The 15,872-nt window shown below is 38.2% G+C and overlaps 1 protein-coding gene across 16 annotated transcripts in view; it reads left to right on the forward strand.

The window, feature by feature from the left end:
* The window catches only part of KIZ (kizuna centrosomal protein), a 164,519-nt gene that overhangs the window by 43,099 nt on the left and 105,548 nt on the right, over positions 1 to 15,872 (forward strand). For all 16 annotated transcript variants that reach the window (XM_074317316.1, XM_074317322.1, XM_074317317.1 and 13 more), the window contains 2 exons: positions 4,624 to 5,260; positions 5,643 to 5,955. In XM_074317316.1, the coding sequence (XP_074173417.1) occupies positions 4,624 to 5,260; positions 5,643 to 5,955 (950 nt within the window). The remainder of the gene's footprint in view (positions 1 to 4,623; positions 5,261 to 5,642; positions 5,956 to 15,872) is intronic.

Consider the following 15,872-nt stretch of genomic DNA (forward strand, 5'->3'; position numbering starts at 1 on the left):
AACTTGTGTCTTTGAATCTAAAATAGTCTCGTTAGACAGCAGTTAGATCATGTTTTTTTAAATCTATTCTGCGAGTGTCTAACTTTAATTGTAGTATTTAGTCCATTTAAATTTAATATAATTGCAGGAAAGGTAGGATTTGCATCTGCCATTTTGTTCTTTGTTCTCTATATATTATATACTTTTTGTTTCTGTAATCCTCTATACTGCCTTCTTTTGCATTAAATATATATTTTCTAGTGTACAATTTTAATTTCCTGTCATTCTTTTACTGTAGATACCCTGGTGTCATAATTAATGTTTTAGTTTATAAGAATCTAGTTTGGATTAATACCAACTTGATTTCAATAGCACGTAAAAACTTTGCTCTTATATAACTCCATTCCTTTGTGATATTATTGTAATACAAACTGTATGTTTATTATCTTACATGCTGTTCATCAACATAGATTTATAATTATTGTTCAATGCAATTATCTTTTAAATTATATAGGAGAAAAAGTTACAAATAAAAATATATTTATGCTATCTTTTATATTTACCAATGTAGTTACTGTTATTAGTGCTATTTATTTCTTAATGTGGATTTGAACTATTGTGTAGTCTCCTCTCATTTCAGCCTTAAGGACTTCCTGTAGTATTTCTTGTAGGACAGGTATGGTAGTAACAAATTTTCTCTGTTTAGTGAAGAATGCCTTAATTTCTCCTTCACTTTTGGAGGAAAGCTTTGGTGGATATAGAATTTCTTATTGACAGTCATTTTCTTTTAGCACTGATTATGTTATACTACTGCCTCCTGTCTTCCATGGTTTCTAATGAGAAATCATCAGTTAATCTTTTTAAGAATGCCTTGTATGTGAGGAGTAACTTCTCTATTTTTGCTTTCAAGACTCCCTTTTTTTTTTTGGCTTCCAATAGTTTGATTATGATATGTCTACGTGAGGATCTCTTTGAGTTTATTATACTTAGACTTTACTGAGCTCCTTGGATGTGTAGAATAATGCTTTTTATCAAATTTGAGAAGTTTGCACCATTATTTCTTCAAAATTTTTTCTGTGCCTTTTTTTTTCTCTTTTTTTTAAGATTTTATTGGGGAAGAGGAACAGGTCTTTATTGAGGAACAGTGTGTACTTCCAGGACGTTTTTGTTTTGTTTTTTTCAAGTCAAGTTGTTGTCCTTTCGATCTTAGTTGTGGAGGGTGCTGTTCAGCTTCAAGTTGTTTTCCTTTCAGTCTTAGTTGTGGAGGGCACAGCTCAGCTCCAGGTCCAGTTGCCATTGCTAGTTGCAGGGGGCGCAGCCCACCATCCCTTGCGGGAGTCGAACCAGCAACCTTGTGGTTGAGAGGACGCCTCCAACCAACTGAGCCATCCGGGAGCTCAGCAGCAGCTCCGCTCAAGGTTCCATGTTCAATCTTTAGTTTCAGGGGGCGCTGCCCACCATCCCTTGCGGGACTTGAGGAATTGAACTGGCAACCTTGTGGTTGAGAGCCCACTGGCCCATGTGGGAATCAAACTGGCAGCCTTCGGAGTTAGGAGCATGGAGTTCCAACCGCCTGAGCCACAGGGCCGGCCCTGTGCCTTTTTCTTTCTCTTCTCCTTTTGAGACTTTCATTATTCATAGGTTGATATGCTTGATGATGTTCCACAGGTCTCTGAGGCTCTGTTCAATGTTCTCCATTCTTTTTCCTTTCTTTTCCTCAATCTGGATAATCTCAATTGAACTATATTCAGGTCTGTTGATTCTTTTTTCTGCCTGTTCATATTTGCTGTTGAGCCCCTGTAGTAAATTTTTCATTCTGATGATTGTACTTTTCAACTGCAGAACTTCTATTTGGTTCTTTTTTAACAAATAATTTCTTTCTCTTTATTGATAGTCTCTGCTTAGACATTGTCCTCATATTTTCCTTTAGTTATTTAGACATGATTTCTTTTAGTTCCTTGAACACTTTTAAAATTGCTAATTTAAAACCTTTGTCTAGTAAGTCCAACATCTGGGCTTCCTCAGGAATAGTTTCTATTGACTGCTCCCCCCCCCCCCCGGTGTATGGACCATACTTTCTTGTGTGTTTTTTTTCTTTCTTTTTTTTTTTTAATTGGGGAATATTGGGGACCAATATGTTTCTCCAGGGCCCATCAGCTCCAAATTGTTGTCCTTCAATCTAGTTGTGGAGGGCACAGCTCAGCTCCAAGTCCAGTCGCCATTTTCAATCATAGTTACAGAGGGTGCAGCCCACCATCCCATGCAGGAATTGAACTGGCAGCCTTGTTGTTAAGAGCTCAAGCTCTAACCAACTGAGCCATCCGGCCGCCCTTCCAGGGGCTCAGTGGCAGCTCATTCAATCTAGTTGTGGAGCGCGCAACTCACTGGCCCATGTGGGAATCGAACTGGCAACCTTGTTGTTCAGAGCTTGCACTCTAACCAACTGAGCCATCCGGCCACCCCTTCTAGTTTCTTTTAATATCTCATCATTTTTTGTTGAAGTTTGGACATTTTAATTAATAAAATATGACTACTCTGCACATCAGATTCTCCCCTTACTAGAATTTGTTTTTGCTGTTTGTTCATTTAGTCACTTTCTGAACTTATTATGTAAAGTCGGTATTCATTGTCATGTATGATCTCTGAAGTTTCTATTCGGTTAGCTCAGTGACCAGATAATGATTACACAGAGCTTTTTTTTAAATACATGAAACCATTAAGTCTCACAGTTTTTGGCAAGGGGCTCTGGGTGTGTGTTGGGCACATCTTCAACAATCAATCCAGGCAGTTTATATTAATAACTTCACCTTAGTCTTTATTTTGTGCTTGTGTAGAACCTCAAGGTAAGCCTAAAGTGAGAGTTTAGGCCCTTCTCAGGACTTGTCCTGAGCATGCCCATAGCCCTTGGCATGTGGGTGGTCATCTACATTTCCAGGAATATGTTGGAGCTTTTGAAAGCCCCTTGTGAATATCTCATTCACAAGCTTTTCCTTGTAAATTTTTTCAGTTAGCCTATTGTTTGCCCAACTGCTCTCCATTGCTTTAGGAAGCCTCAATGTTAAAAACTTGCCTCTGATTAATTTTCAACAACTGCCTCCAGAGAAAAGGCAGTTGCAATGTGTCAGCTCCAAGTCAGGTCAAATAAAGACAGTCTGGTAAGTGCTGTCTTCCAGGGAACCACCAGACAGTTCAAATAATGACAGTTCTCTCTGAGAATGGGGATTTTTGAAGGAGTCCCATCCCTTCTCTACTCCTTTCAGTGTCTGTTAGGCTGCTGTTTTACAAGCTGTGATTACAGGCTATTAGTTTTCAAGGTTACTGCAAATTTGAGAATGGGGAAATGGGAATAAGGCAAGTTAAAACACCATAAAGTACACTGTTCTTACCAGATTCAGTAATCTTTCTTAAATAAATGCTCCCCAGATAGCTGCAAGCCTTTGGATAATTTGGAGTTCTGAAAAGTTATTCTAAAGATATTTTCCAGTGTTATTATTTCTTTTATGAAGCAGAAAATTTTGAAAGGTCCTTATTTCACCATTTCTCTGACATATCCCAGTTCATTTGCTTTTAACTTCAAATTTGTTTCTTTTATTTTGGCAAATAGAAGAGACAGTATATATTTGAAGAGAAGTAAGACCAGGATTCTGTTTCAGCTATGTGTATGACATTTTCTCTCTTAACATTTGGGCCTCAGTTTTTCTCTCTGCAGAGAAAGGGTACAAATACATTTCCCCATCAACTCTGTGGGGCTTTGTGAACTACTTGCTATATTGTATGTGGAAATGCTTTGGTCCATTTGGAAGAAAATCACTTAACTTCCTGAAGCTCCATGATTGTTTCTTTCAGTACTGCTTCCCACTGCGTGTCCTTGCTCAAGCCACTGAATCAATTGCTTGTTTCTCTTCCTTCTCCCCTCTTTTCCTACGCCTCTCACTTTTTAATGAAGAGACAATGCTCTTCTCCCCATAGATATGCCAGTAAATTTAAATTGCTTCAAATATCTTTAAAAATACTTGAAGTTGTTCAGGAAAACTGTTATTTGCAGTTTGACTAGAAATTATGATTATTTTACACATATGCAGTATATTTTAATGCAGTCCTGAGTGTGATTATTGGAAGTTTTTTATATTATACATAATAATAGAAATAGAGTTTTGAAACCTTCAGTAGTCCTTTATGTACTTCCATCTCTCTTTTTTTTTTAATCAAGTACCTGCCTAGCTCCATCAAGTCTGAGCTTCTCTGTGGAAAGTGGTTACAATTAATAGCTTTTTAAAAAAACTGTGGTTAAATATGTGTAACATAAAATTTATTATTTTAACTATGTTTAAGTGTATAATTCAGTGACATTAAGTACATTCACATTGTTATGCAATGTATGCATCTCTTTTTGAAAAATATCGGTTCCATAGTTCCTTGACAATATTTGCTTTGTGAACCCATATTGTTATTAAAATTAAGTAGTATGGATTGTACTGATTTTTGCTCATTCATTTTGTAGGAAGCCATGAGATTTATAAAACATGGTAGGTGTTGATTGCATTGGTCATGCTTCCTTTACCTCATTTCATTTCTGAGAACAACTTAAACACCCTAATTGTTCATGTGCACTATGTTTGACTCACATCTCTTTTGGTGCTGCAGGTTGCAGTGCAGGCAGGAATTAACTTGGGGACAGCTGTGTCAAGAGGATTATATCAACCAGCAACAATCTTTACGGGCCGCCAAATGTCAGTCGTCTCAAACATTGGAGATTTCAGTACAGAGCAGAAATCTCCCCAACCCACAAAGAACTTTTCAATTTCTGACCCACATTCACACCAACAGACAGCCCCAAGCAGTAATGTGACAGACAGCTATGTAGTACAAACTAATAGTGACACGCAGTGCTTAAATAAGTCTCACAAAATAGATGGAAAGACATCTCTTCAGATTGGTGAGAAAATGCCAGTCACAGCCAGCGCATTGTCTGAGGAGGAACAAACTCATTGCTTGGAGATAGGAAGCAACACATGTCATGGCAAGAGTAATTTATCTGACGGCAAAAAGTCTACTGAACTCCATTCCCTGTTGCAGGAAAGATTAAGTCCAGAGAACAGAACCACTAATTTAAAGTGTGACAGTTCCAGCAGATCAGAGGGAGAAATACTGACACGGGAATATATTGAAGTCAAGGAAGAAAGAGCCAGACCTCCCATCTCTCCAAGATCACTCTCAGAATACTGTGCATCTGAAAATAAGAGTTCTCAAGAGAAGCATTCTGCTTGGGAAGGTTTCTCAGGTGGGGTGAGAGGCTAAGATTGTTTCCTGATTTTTGTTGGTATTTAGTTTTTCTGGTTGGTAGTGGTTGTATGTAAGAACAGAATATAGTCTCCAATTTTAATCTCTTTGTCAAAAACAAAGTCATGTCTTTGCCAATAAATTCCGCTCTAATGAGTTCCTAAATATGTACATGGAACTGTTTTTGCAAGCGAATTATCTGATTTTGAAACCCACTGTCATATTTTAAAAATATTTTTAATGAGTTTTTAAGTACTATAATGAGTTGTGCATTGTTACTACAGTTTTTAATTGCTAAGTAATTCCCTATGTGAGGTGGAATGTCTTACCTTGCTTCTTCCTGAAGTTAGTGACCAGTAATGTATTCATATCCCCTCTTACAGATCATCTTCCTCACAGGGACTCGAAGTCACAGAAGCCCTTCAGAAAAATTCAGGAAGAACAGGAGGAAAGTTTGAGCAGCAGCAGTGACCTCACGATTTCTGTAAGTGAAGATGATTTGATTTTAAAGAGTCCAGAACCACAGCCAAATCCGAATGACAAGATGGAGGGAGAAGATGGAATAGAGACCTTAAAATTAATCCACTCTGAGCAAGAAGGAGATGCCCCATCTACTGGAAAACATAATTGCATTTTGCAAATCCTAAGCTCTCCTGAATCAAAAAAGGAATCCTCCACTAACTCACCAACAAGAGAGTAAGCCATTCGATGTTTTTTTTTTACTATTCTGTTTTTAATTATAGACATTTTTAGAGACCATTCTACTGAGAATGTATTATTGAACACTCAGCCATGAATGTGTAAGTTCCTTAAGTCTCATAAGTAGTCTTTTAGGTAAGGTCTGATTTTCTTTTTTTCTTTCTTTCTTTCTTTCTTTCTTTCTTTCTTTCTTTCTTTCTTTCTTTCTTTCTTTCTTCCTTCCTTCCTTCCTTCCTTCCTTCCTTCCTTCCTTCCTTTCTTTCGTTCTTCTTTTTCCTTTTTTTTAATGAAATAGCTTCAAAAATATGAATATTATTGAAATCATGTTAATTGGCAGTTTATAATTATATGCGAACAATCCCTGGTTAATTCATAAGATTTTCCCCTACTCTTCATCGTTTTAGAAAATAAATCGTTTTTAAGTTCTGCTAACACAGGTGAAAAACAGTTAAACTTACTAGGAATTCAACTTTAGAGAGTAAAAACTTTGTATCTAATTAATTTGCTTAATCCTTACATCCCTTGCCATAGTGTCATTTTTGTCATACAATTGAATATGAGTTAATATGTTCTTCTAAAGGTATATCTAAACCAGCTTTCCTTTTCTGAATGTAAATATGAGGATATTGGAATCTTTAATGTTAAATAGGAATAATACCAGTGTTAATGTATTTTGAGGACTTATACTATTCAACTCATAAAAGCTCATATGTGATTTTTTACTATTGATTGGAGATAGTAGGTAAAATTGTATAGAAAACAGAAACTGTTGAAAACCAATTCTGCAATAAAAAATAGCACTTGTAGTATCAAATCTCTTTTAGGAGTAGAAGGAATCTAAGTAAACAACCTAAGGTAGATCTCACCTTTTAAAAATGAAAAAACCAAGGCCCGGGCCATAGGAGTGACACATAGACCAGTAGGGCAGACCCTCCCTAACTAACCCCACAGCTTCCATAACCCCACACCAACCCCGGAACTTTGTTACACTGTGATGCAGTCACTGTTTCTTTCCAACTGTCGCAGCAACAGGGAAAAGCCAGGTGGGCATTCTTGTATATGAGGGTATATGTTCTCTTTTAAATCACTATTGTACATTTTAATATATTGCTTCTTATCATTCATTTATCTACTTTTGGTGAAAAGTTTAATTTATAGTCTAATTGACTCCGAACTGATGTTCAAGAAATATTTGTTAAGAGCACATCCACGTACAAAATACTTGCACTGTAGGTAGAGTGTGACGAGCCAGCCGCCACGAGTCGATCAGTACCTGAATGGGGGAGTGGGAATGAAATAAAAGACACACACAAATGCTAATGCGGCCGGTCTTCAGTCATGCTGAAGCCCTGAGTTTATTATCTCTAACCAATATATACAGTTTGAGTACGTGCAGTTAAACGAAGAAGATATGCATTATCTCAGTGAAAGTAAATCTTTCCAGCCTCAACTTTACTTTGACATAGAAGATACAAGGTCACTGAAACTCACAAAAGTAAATATCTCAAGGAGACAGAACCTACCAATTGTCCAGAAAGCCCTTAGTCTTCTGTGTCCGGGAACTGGCCGTTTTCACCACATTCCTCAGCAGCCGTTAGGCGCCTCTCAGATAAGGCAGAGACAATGTTATGGGGGCAGAAACGGAGCCAGTCTGCAAGGTTCAGGGTTGCAAGAAACCATGGCTCCCCACAGTAGAGGAACCAACATGGTTTCTGTTTGGGGAAAATTACGTTTATTGCAGAGGCAAGCCAAATGGATTTTTCTAGTAATAATACTTCTCTCACAAAGAGGTACAGGTATTACATACTACATCATCAGAAACTTTATGGCGAGAGGTAGAATGCATCTATTTTGATATTTGTATTTGCAGGTTTCTTTTTATAGCAATGCATTGGATGTAGGCTAACTTTGGGACTATTGTACTAATCCAAGACTCAGTCTTTTTCTGAGATGAAAATAATTGAGTATGTGTGTGGGATTAAGAATATTCTATTTCCCATTCTCCTATATGAATGGCTTTTTCCTATGACCTTAAAGCCAAGCTCCTTGGAATTTTGGGATACAGTTTTCCCAAATGTGGGCATTTGGGGAACTTTTGAATGTTTGTTATAGTAGAATACCCCCAGAATGAAAGACCAGCCAGTAATGGTTGTTTTCTGTGTCTGTATTATCAAATTTGAGCCTATTGATTTTCTATCGTGAGGTCCTCGCTGCTTTTGAGGTGTCGTCTTATTTCTTCTTTAGCATGAGCTGTTCTCTTTTGCTCTGAAGATTAATTATTAATTAATCTGAGGCTATGGCATCATGTTTACAGAGTAACACTATGTCCTCAAAGGTCCATTATCTCAGTTTACTTTAGGGTCTGTTGGGGGCCTGGAGAAGTTACTTTGAGTGAATTTTAGTTAACAAAGATGAAGAGCTGGGACAAAGTACGACACATAGAAGGAAATGAACTGGAAACTGGAACCTCCGATTTCATGAGAATGATGATAACAGTTTTGTTTTAGCACATCAGTGTGCCATCTAAGTTGCTGCACTTGAGCATAAAACTTAAGCTTCCTGGCAGTGAAGGTGAAAAGAGAAGTACAGTAGGCTGGATAGTTTCCATCTGATGAGAAAAATGAAGCCAAAGATTGTTTTGGTTTGTTGTGTGTTTTGTTAAAAAAAATTAATAGCTTTATTGAGATGTAATTCAGATACCATATAATTTACCAATGTGAAGTGTACAATTCAAGAGGTTTTGGTATATCTTATTAATTTTTAAAATTGTGTTAAAATATATATAACAAAAATTTGCCATTTTTAGTGTACAATTTAGTGACATTAATTACATTGACAATATTGTGCAACCATCACTACTATTTTCAAAAATTTTTCATTACCCAAATATAAACTCCACAACCATTAGGCAAGACCCTCCACTCTGCTCTCCTCTCAGTCCCTGGTAACCTCCGATCTACTTTCTGTCTCCAGGAATTTGTCTATTCTGGTGGCAGTTATGCAATATTTGTCCTTTTGTGTCTTGCTTGTTTCTTTTTTATTATCATTTTCTTTTTTAAGAAAAGATTAATTAAAATATAGCTAACATACAATATTATTTTAGTTTCAGGGGTACACCATAATTATTCAGCATTTATATACCTAAAGAAGTGATAACCGTGATAAGTCCAGGAACCATCTGACAACCGTACTACGCTATCACAATATTATTGATTATGTTCCCTATGCTGTATATTACATTCCCACGACTTACTTGTTTTATACCTGGAAGTGTGGACCTCTTATTCCCCTTCACCTTTTCCCCCCTTTTTAAATTTTTCAATTACAGTTGACATTCAGTATTATTTTATATTAATTTCAGATTTACAGCATAGAGGTTAGACACTTATATGATTTAACAAGTGACCCCCTGACTCGTCTAGTACCCACCTGGCACTGTACATAGTTACTACCATATAATTGACTGTATTCCCTGTGGTTTACTTTACATCCCCCTGACTATTTTGTAATTACCAATTTGTATTTAACTCCTTCGTCTTTTCCACCCTGCCCCCAACCGCCTCCATCTATCACCCCAACAAATCTAGTACCCATCTGACATACATAGTAATTACAATATTATTGACATAATCCTTATGCTATACCCTACATCCCCATAACTACTTTTTAACAACCAATTTGTACTCCTTAATCCCTTTCCCTTTTTTCACCCACACTCCCAAACCCCCTCCCATATGGCAACCATCAAAATGTTTTCTGTATCTGTAAGTTTATTTCTGTTTTTGTTGTTGTTGTTTATTTTGTTCTTTAAATTCCATATATACGTGAAATCACATTGTGTCTGTCTTTCACTGTCTGACATACTCCACTCAGCACAGTACCCTCCAGGTCTGTCCGTGCCGCCACAGATGGCAAGAACCCATTCCCTTCCATGGTCGAGTAATACTCCATTGCATATGTGTACTACCTCCTTTATATCCATTCATCCATCGATGGACACCCAGGCTGCCTCCACATCTTGGCCATTGTAAACAGTGCTGTAATGAACATATGGACAGGTCCCCTCAAAGCAGCGTTTTGGGTTTCTTCAGTAAATACCCAGAAGTGGGATTACTGGGTCCTTCTTTATCTCTTTTTATAGCCTTTGTTTTAAAGTCTGTTTTGTGTGGTATAAATATTGCTACCCCCCTTTTTTTTTTTTGTTTCCATTTTCATGAAATAACTTTTTCCATCCCTTTACTTTCAGTCTGTGTATGTCTTTCAATCTGAAATGAGTCTCTTGCAGGCAGCATATTTGTTTGTTTTCTTATCCATTCACCCCTCTTATGTCTTTTGATTGGAGCATGTATTCCATTTACATTGAAAGTCATTGTTGATAGATATATAGCTATTGCCATTTTATTATTTATAATTTTTTATTTAAATTTATTATTTATATTAATATAATAAATATATATAAATATATATAATATATATAATGTATATAATATATATATATACATATCTTTATATATAATATATATATAAAATTATAAAATAAATATATTAAATTTATTATTTATAATTTTGATCTTTTTTTTCAGTCTCAAAGAAGTCTTATAAGATTCCTTATAATACTGGTATGGTGATGATGAACTCCTTTAGCTTTTTATTGTCTGGGAAGTTCTTTATCTGTCCTTCGATTCTAAATGATAGCTTTGCTGAGGAGAATAATCTTGCTTGTAGGTCCTTGCTTTTCATTACGTTCAATATTTTGTGCCAACACCTTGTGTTCTGCAAAATTTCTGTTGAGAAATCAGTTGACAATCCTATGGGTACTCCCTTGTAAGTTACTAGTTACCTTTGTCTTGCTGCTGTTAGGATTCTCTCTTTGTCTTTAACCTTTGGCAGTTTAATTATGATGTGTCTGGCTTGGGACTGTTTGGGTTCACCTTATATGGGAGTCTCTGCACTTCCTGGGCTTGTATGTCTATTTCCTTTGCCAGGTTATGAAAGTTTTCAGTCATTATTTCTTCAAATATGTTTTCAATTCCTTGCTTGCTCTCTTGTTCTCCAAGTATGTTGGTTCTGGGACCTCTTGGAAGGGGCTCTGGTGCTGGCCCAGATCAGCCACTGCCTGTGACTGGCCAGGGATTACCTGGTAGGAGTTAGAAAGTGATACACAGTTGGTCGCTGCCCGTGCTAAAGTTGGAGGCACATGGAAGAGGCCACGCTGCGAACTGAGGGTGGCTGCCACCAGTACTGGGCCTGGGGTAGCTCCACCAGGACACCTTGAGGCCTGCTGCCACCTGCCGGCTCCCTTAAGTTTCAGCCACTGATAAAGTCTTCTGCAGTGTGCAAGTTGGGTGAGGTAGGGTCTCAGGGAATTACTAGAGTGGGAAGATGTACGCTCACCAGGTTAATGTAAAATCTGGTTTGATGCCAGTGCTTAGCCTGGAGGTACTCAGCAAAAGTCTCGAGCACACCAAGGCCAGTTGCCACCCACCTGGGGCCAATGGACTCTGATAGTTTTCCAAGAAAGAGTGCATTGTGGGTGGGGCTGGCTGCTTGCCAAGAAAATGCCCCCAGTGTTGGTGGAGTTGGGTGGGGCAGGGTCCCAGTGGAGCTCACCAGACCAATTGAGATTCAGATTTGGCCAAGGGTGTAGGGAGAGGGCTCAACACAGGAAAGATGGCACACGCCTGCCAGCTGCACAGGAGGACCCCACATAGAGAAAACGGCGAATCTCCTCCTCTAGCCCTTGCCACATGGCCACACACTTCAGTCTGTCCCTTGTATGCCTCCAACATCCCCCCTCCCCCGCCCCAGTCCTTCCACTGGAGCCCAAGGTGAGTGCCTAGGAGTGAGAAAGTATATGTGCGGGCCGCAGGCCGTTTAAGAGGATGTCTGGGTTTCCCGCAGCCTTCTGTCCCACCCCATTGTTTTTCACAGCAGATGTTGTGGGGGTTCTTCCCGGCACCAGAACTCTGGGCTGGGGAGCTTGGTGTGGGGCTGGGGTCCTTCGTCCCTCTGGGGGGAACCTCTATGGCCAAGATAACCTCCCTATTCTCAACCGCCACATGGAGGTTTGGGGCCAGTCCATTTCCCTTCTTCACCCCTCCTGCCAATCTTGATGTGGCTTCTTCTTTATATCCTTACTTATAAAACTTCTCTTCAGCCAGACTTTAGATGGTTCTCCAGGTTGGTTGTTCTATAATTTAATTGTAATTATAGTGTATTCAAGGAAGGAAGCACACGCAATGTTTATCTACTCTGCCATCTTGGATCTCCCAGCCTTATTTTAATTAACATAACATTTTTGAGGTTTGTCCATGTTGTAGCATGTGTCAGAACTTTTGATCATGTTCCATTCCTTTTGATCATATTCCAGTGTATGGATATGCCACATTTTGTTTATTCAGTCATCTGTCAGTGGACATTTGGTTTGCTTCCACCTTTAAAAGCCAAGTCTTTTTGAGAAGCTTCATGACCCACTCCCATGCATACTTCCAGATATTGAAAACCAGGCTGTGATTCATGCATATGAGGTAATCCTTCATTGCAAGCTATAATTAACTCTTCCCACAAGAAAGCATATTAGAATTAAGCTGAGTAAAAAAAATGAAAAATAAAAAATGTTGAAAAGGACCCTTACAGAGTAAATAGTTTGCTGCTAATGTTGGTTCAAAGCTCCATGACTTAAAACACCAGACATTTATTATTTTTCATGTGACAAATGGTTGGTCCAGTGTCAACTGGAGCCACAGGTATAACTTGGCCACTTGTCCTTCATCATCTGGAGGAAAAGTCCAGGCTCAGTCACCTGGTAGTGGTAGCAGGGTTACCAAGACAACAAGAAGGCAAGCCCCAGTGCACAGATGTTTTTTAGGTATCTGCTTGCATCATGTTTACTAGCATCCCATTGGCTGAAAAACGTCACAGGGTCCAGCCCAGAGTCAAGAGGTGGAAAATATTGCCTTTCTTGATGAGATGAGTGGCCAAGTCGCATTGCAAAAGGATGTACACACAAGGATGAAGGGTTTATGGTCATTTTTGCAGTACACCACAGTACTTTAGGACAAACCCAAATAAAGATAAGCTTCGTGTGAGTCCAAAGGGTCAGAAAAGGTTTTGTACAAGTGTAGATGCAGCATCTTGAGGGCTAAATAGGATTTTAATGAGAAAGAGAAAGGAAAGGGGCTAATTAGGTCTGGTGGAAGAGTGCAGGAAGAAATGCAGATACAGAAAATATGAAAGGCATGGGAGGGCAGAGCAGAGTGTGACTGACGGCTCATGGAGGAGGACTAGTTGGAGTAAAGTTTTAAAATGTTGCCTGGGGAAGGATGAGAACGTCCTAGAATATCCAGTTAATGAATTTAGAGTTTTTCCTGTGTTTTACAGAATTGTTCAAAGTTATTTTAAGAGAAAGATAACATGGTGATTTAGGAGAATTAATCTGACATTGTTAGTTTCATCAGGATTAATTATCCAGGCGGTAAGCAGAAATCTGAAATGACCCCAAGATTCCTGTCCCCTGGGCGACATTTGTATAATCCCTTCACCTTGAGTGTAGGCAGGATTGTGAGTTTGATGTGTTTCCCTGCCATGATTAGGCTATGTTATATGACAGAGATGAAGGATTTTGCAGATATAATGAAAGTCCCAAATAAGTTGACTTTGAGCTAATCAAAAAGGAATTATCCAGAGTGGGCCTGACCTAAACAGATCAGCCTTTGAAAGGGATTGGGCCCTTACTGAAGTAGAGAGATTCAAAACATCTGAAATACTCTCCTGTTCACCTTAAAGAAGCAAACTGCCATCTTGTGGAGAAGGCCACATGGCAAGAACTGGTGTGCAGCCTCTAGGAGCTGAGGGCCTCAGTCCTACAGCCATAAGGAATTGAATTCTGCCAACAGTCAGTGAACTTGGAAGAGGACTCTGAGCCTTATGAGATTGCCGTCCTAACCAACACCTTGATTTCAGCCTAGTGACACTCTGAGCAGAAGATCCCATAAACCCACCCAGACCTCTGACTCTTGGGAACTATGAGATAAATTTGTGTTACATGCTAAATTTGTGGTAATTTGTTATATAGCAATAGAAGATTAATACAATACAACTGAAGAATTGGAATCAAGGATTGTATCTTTGCAAGGATTAAATGGGTAGAAGCCGCTACCCATAGTGACCTAGAGCAGTCTGAATCAGATGTGTCCAGGGTCCCTTGGGAATGCATGTTGACAGGGTGGGGAAACGAGTGGTCCAGCACCCAAGGTAATCTGTGCTTTCCCTTGTCCTATACCCTCATCGTCTGATCAAGTGTGTTTTCACACATGGCCGCATGCCAGATAAGCAAGGATAGAACATGTGGACTGGCAGGGACCTAGAAAAATAGATGTGCACATCTGCATTAACCAACAAGCAGTTTCTCGTGCAAACATTATTTCTCTGGTGAATGAAACATGTATTGAGACATGTTTGTTTGTTTGTTTTGCTTTGTTTACAAATGCATGATGTCATATCTCTACCTTTACAGAATAGTTTTGCTGCCTAAAATCCCCTGTGGTCCATCTACTCATCTCTTTTCTTCCCCAACCCAACCCCGTGGTAACCACTGATCTTTTTTTTTTTTTAATTGTCTCTATAGTTTTATCTTCTTCAGAATGTCATATACTTGGAATCATGTTAGTATGTGGCCTTTTTAGATTTCACTAAGCAATATGCATTTTAGATTCCTTCCTGTCTTTTCAGGGCTTGATAGCTCATTTCATTTTAGTGCTGAATAGTCTTCCATTATCTAGATATACCTCAGTTTATCCATTCACCTACTGAAGGACATCTTTGTGGCTTTCATGTTTTGGCAATTATGAATAAAGCTTCTATAGACATTTTGTGTGGACATAACTTTTCAACTCTTTTGGGTAAATACCAAGGAGTACAATTGCTGGATCAGATGGTAAGACAGTTTAGCTTTGTAAGAAACTGCCAAACTGTCTTCCAAAGTGGCTATACTATTTTTGATTCCTATGAGCAATGAATGAGTGTTCTTGTTTCTTTTTGTATGTCCTTGTCAGCATTTGGTATTGTCAGTTTTTCTATTTTAGCCATTTTATGGGCCCAGCACACTTCTGCTGTGCTACTCTGCTATCTTATTTTAGCCACATTAATAGGTATGTGGATATCTCTTATTGTTTTAATTTGCAATTCCCTAATGACATGATGTTGAGCATCTTTTCATATACTTACTTACCATTTGTATATCTTCTTTGGTGAGGTGTCTGTTTAGATCTTTGCCTACTTTTTAATCAGGTTGTTTATTTTCTTATTGTTGAGTTTTAAGAGTTCTTTGTATATTTTGGATACAAGTCTTTTATCAGGGTGATAATGTGTTTTGCAGGTATTTTCTCCAATTCTGTGGCTTGTCTTTCTATTCTCTTAACAGTGTCTTTTGCAGAGCAAAAGGGTTTTTTGTTCATTTGTTTGGGGTTTTTTTAGCCACTCCTGGGGTGCTCAGCCCCAGCAGCGAGTACCATCTTAACCAGTATTGCCAGGATGAGCCACTCGGTGTGCACATGACTTTTGAGGGCCCCAGAAGTTTTAGATTTTAATAAAGGCCAACTTATCATTTTGTTTTTTCATTGTGCGTTTCAGTATTATATCTAAGAATGTATTACCAAATCCAAGGTCATCTAGATTTCCTCCTATGTTATCTTCTAGAAATATAGAGGGTGCCAAAAAAAAAAAAAAAAAAAAAAAAAATAATATATATATATATATATATATATATATATATATACACACACATTTTAAGAAAGGAAAAAGCTGTATTAAAATTGTAATACAGTGAATGACGTTGGCATTCATTTGATTAACGCCATCTTTTGAGCGAACATCATACTACACATTGCTACCATAATTCAATTCTTTTGAAAAGT

The sequence above is a fragment of the Rhinolophus sinicus genome, linkage group LG13 (assembly GCF_036562045.2).
Source record: "Rhinolophus sinicus isolate RSC01 linkage group LG13, ASM3656204v1, whole genome shotgun sequence".
NCBI lineage: Eukaryota > Metazoa > Chordata > Mammalia > Chiroptera > Rhinolophidae > Rhinolophus > Rhinolophus sinicus.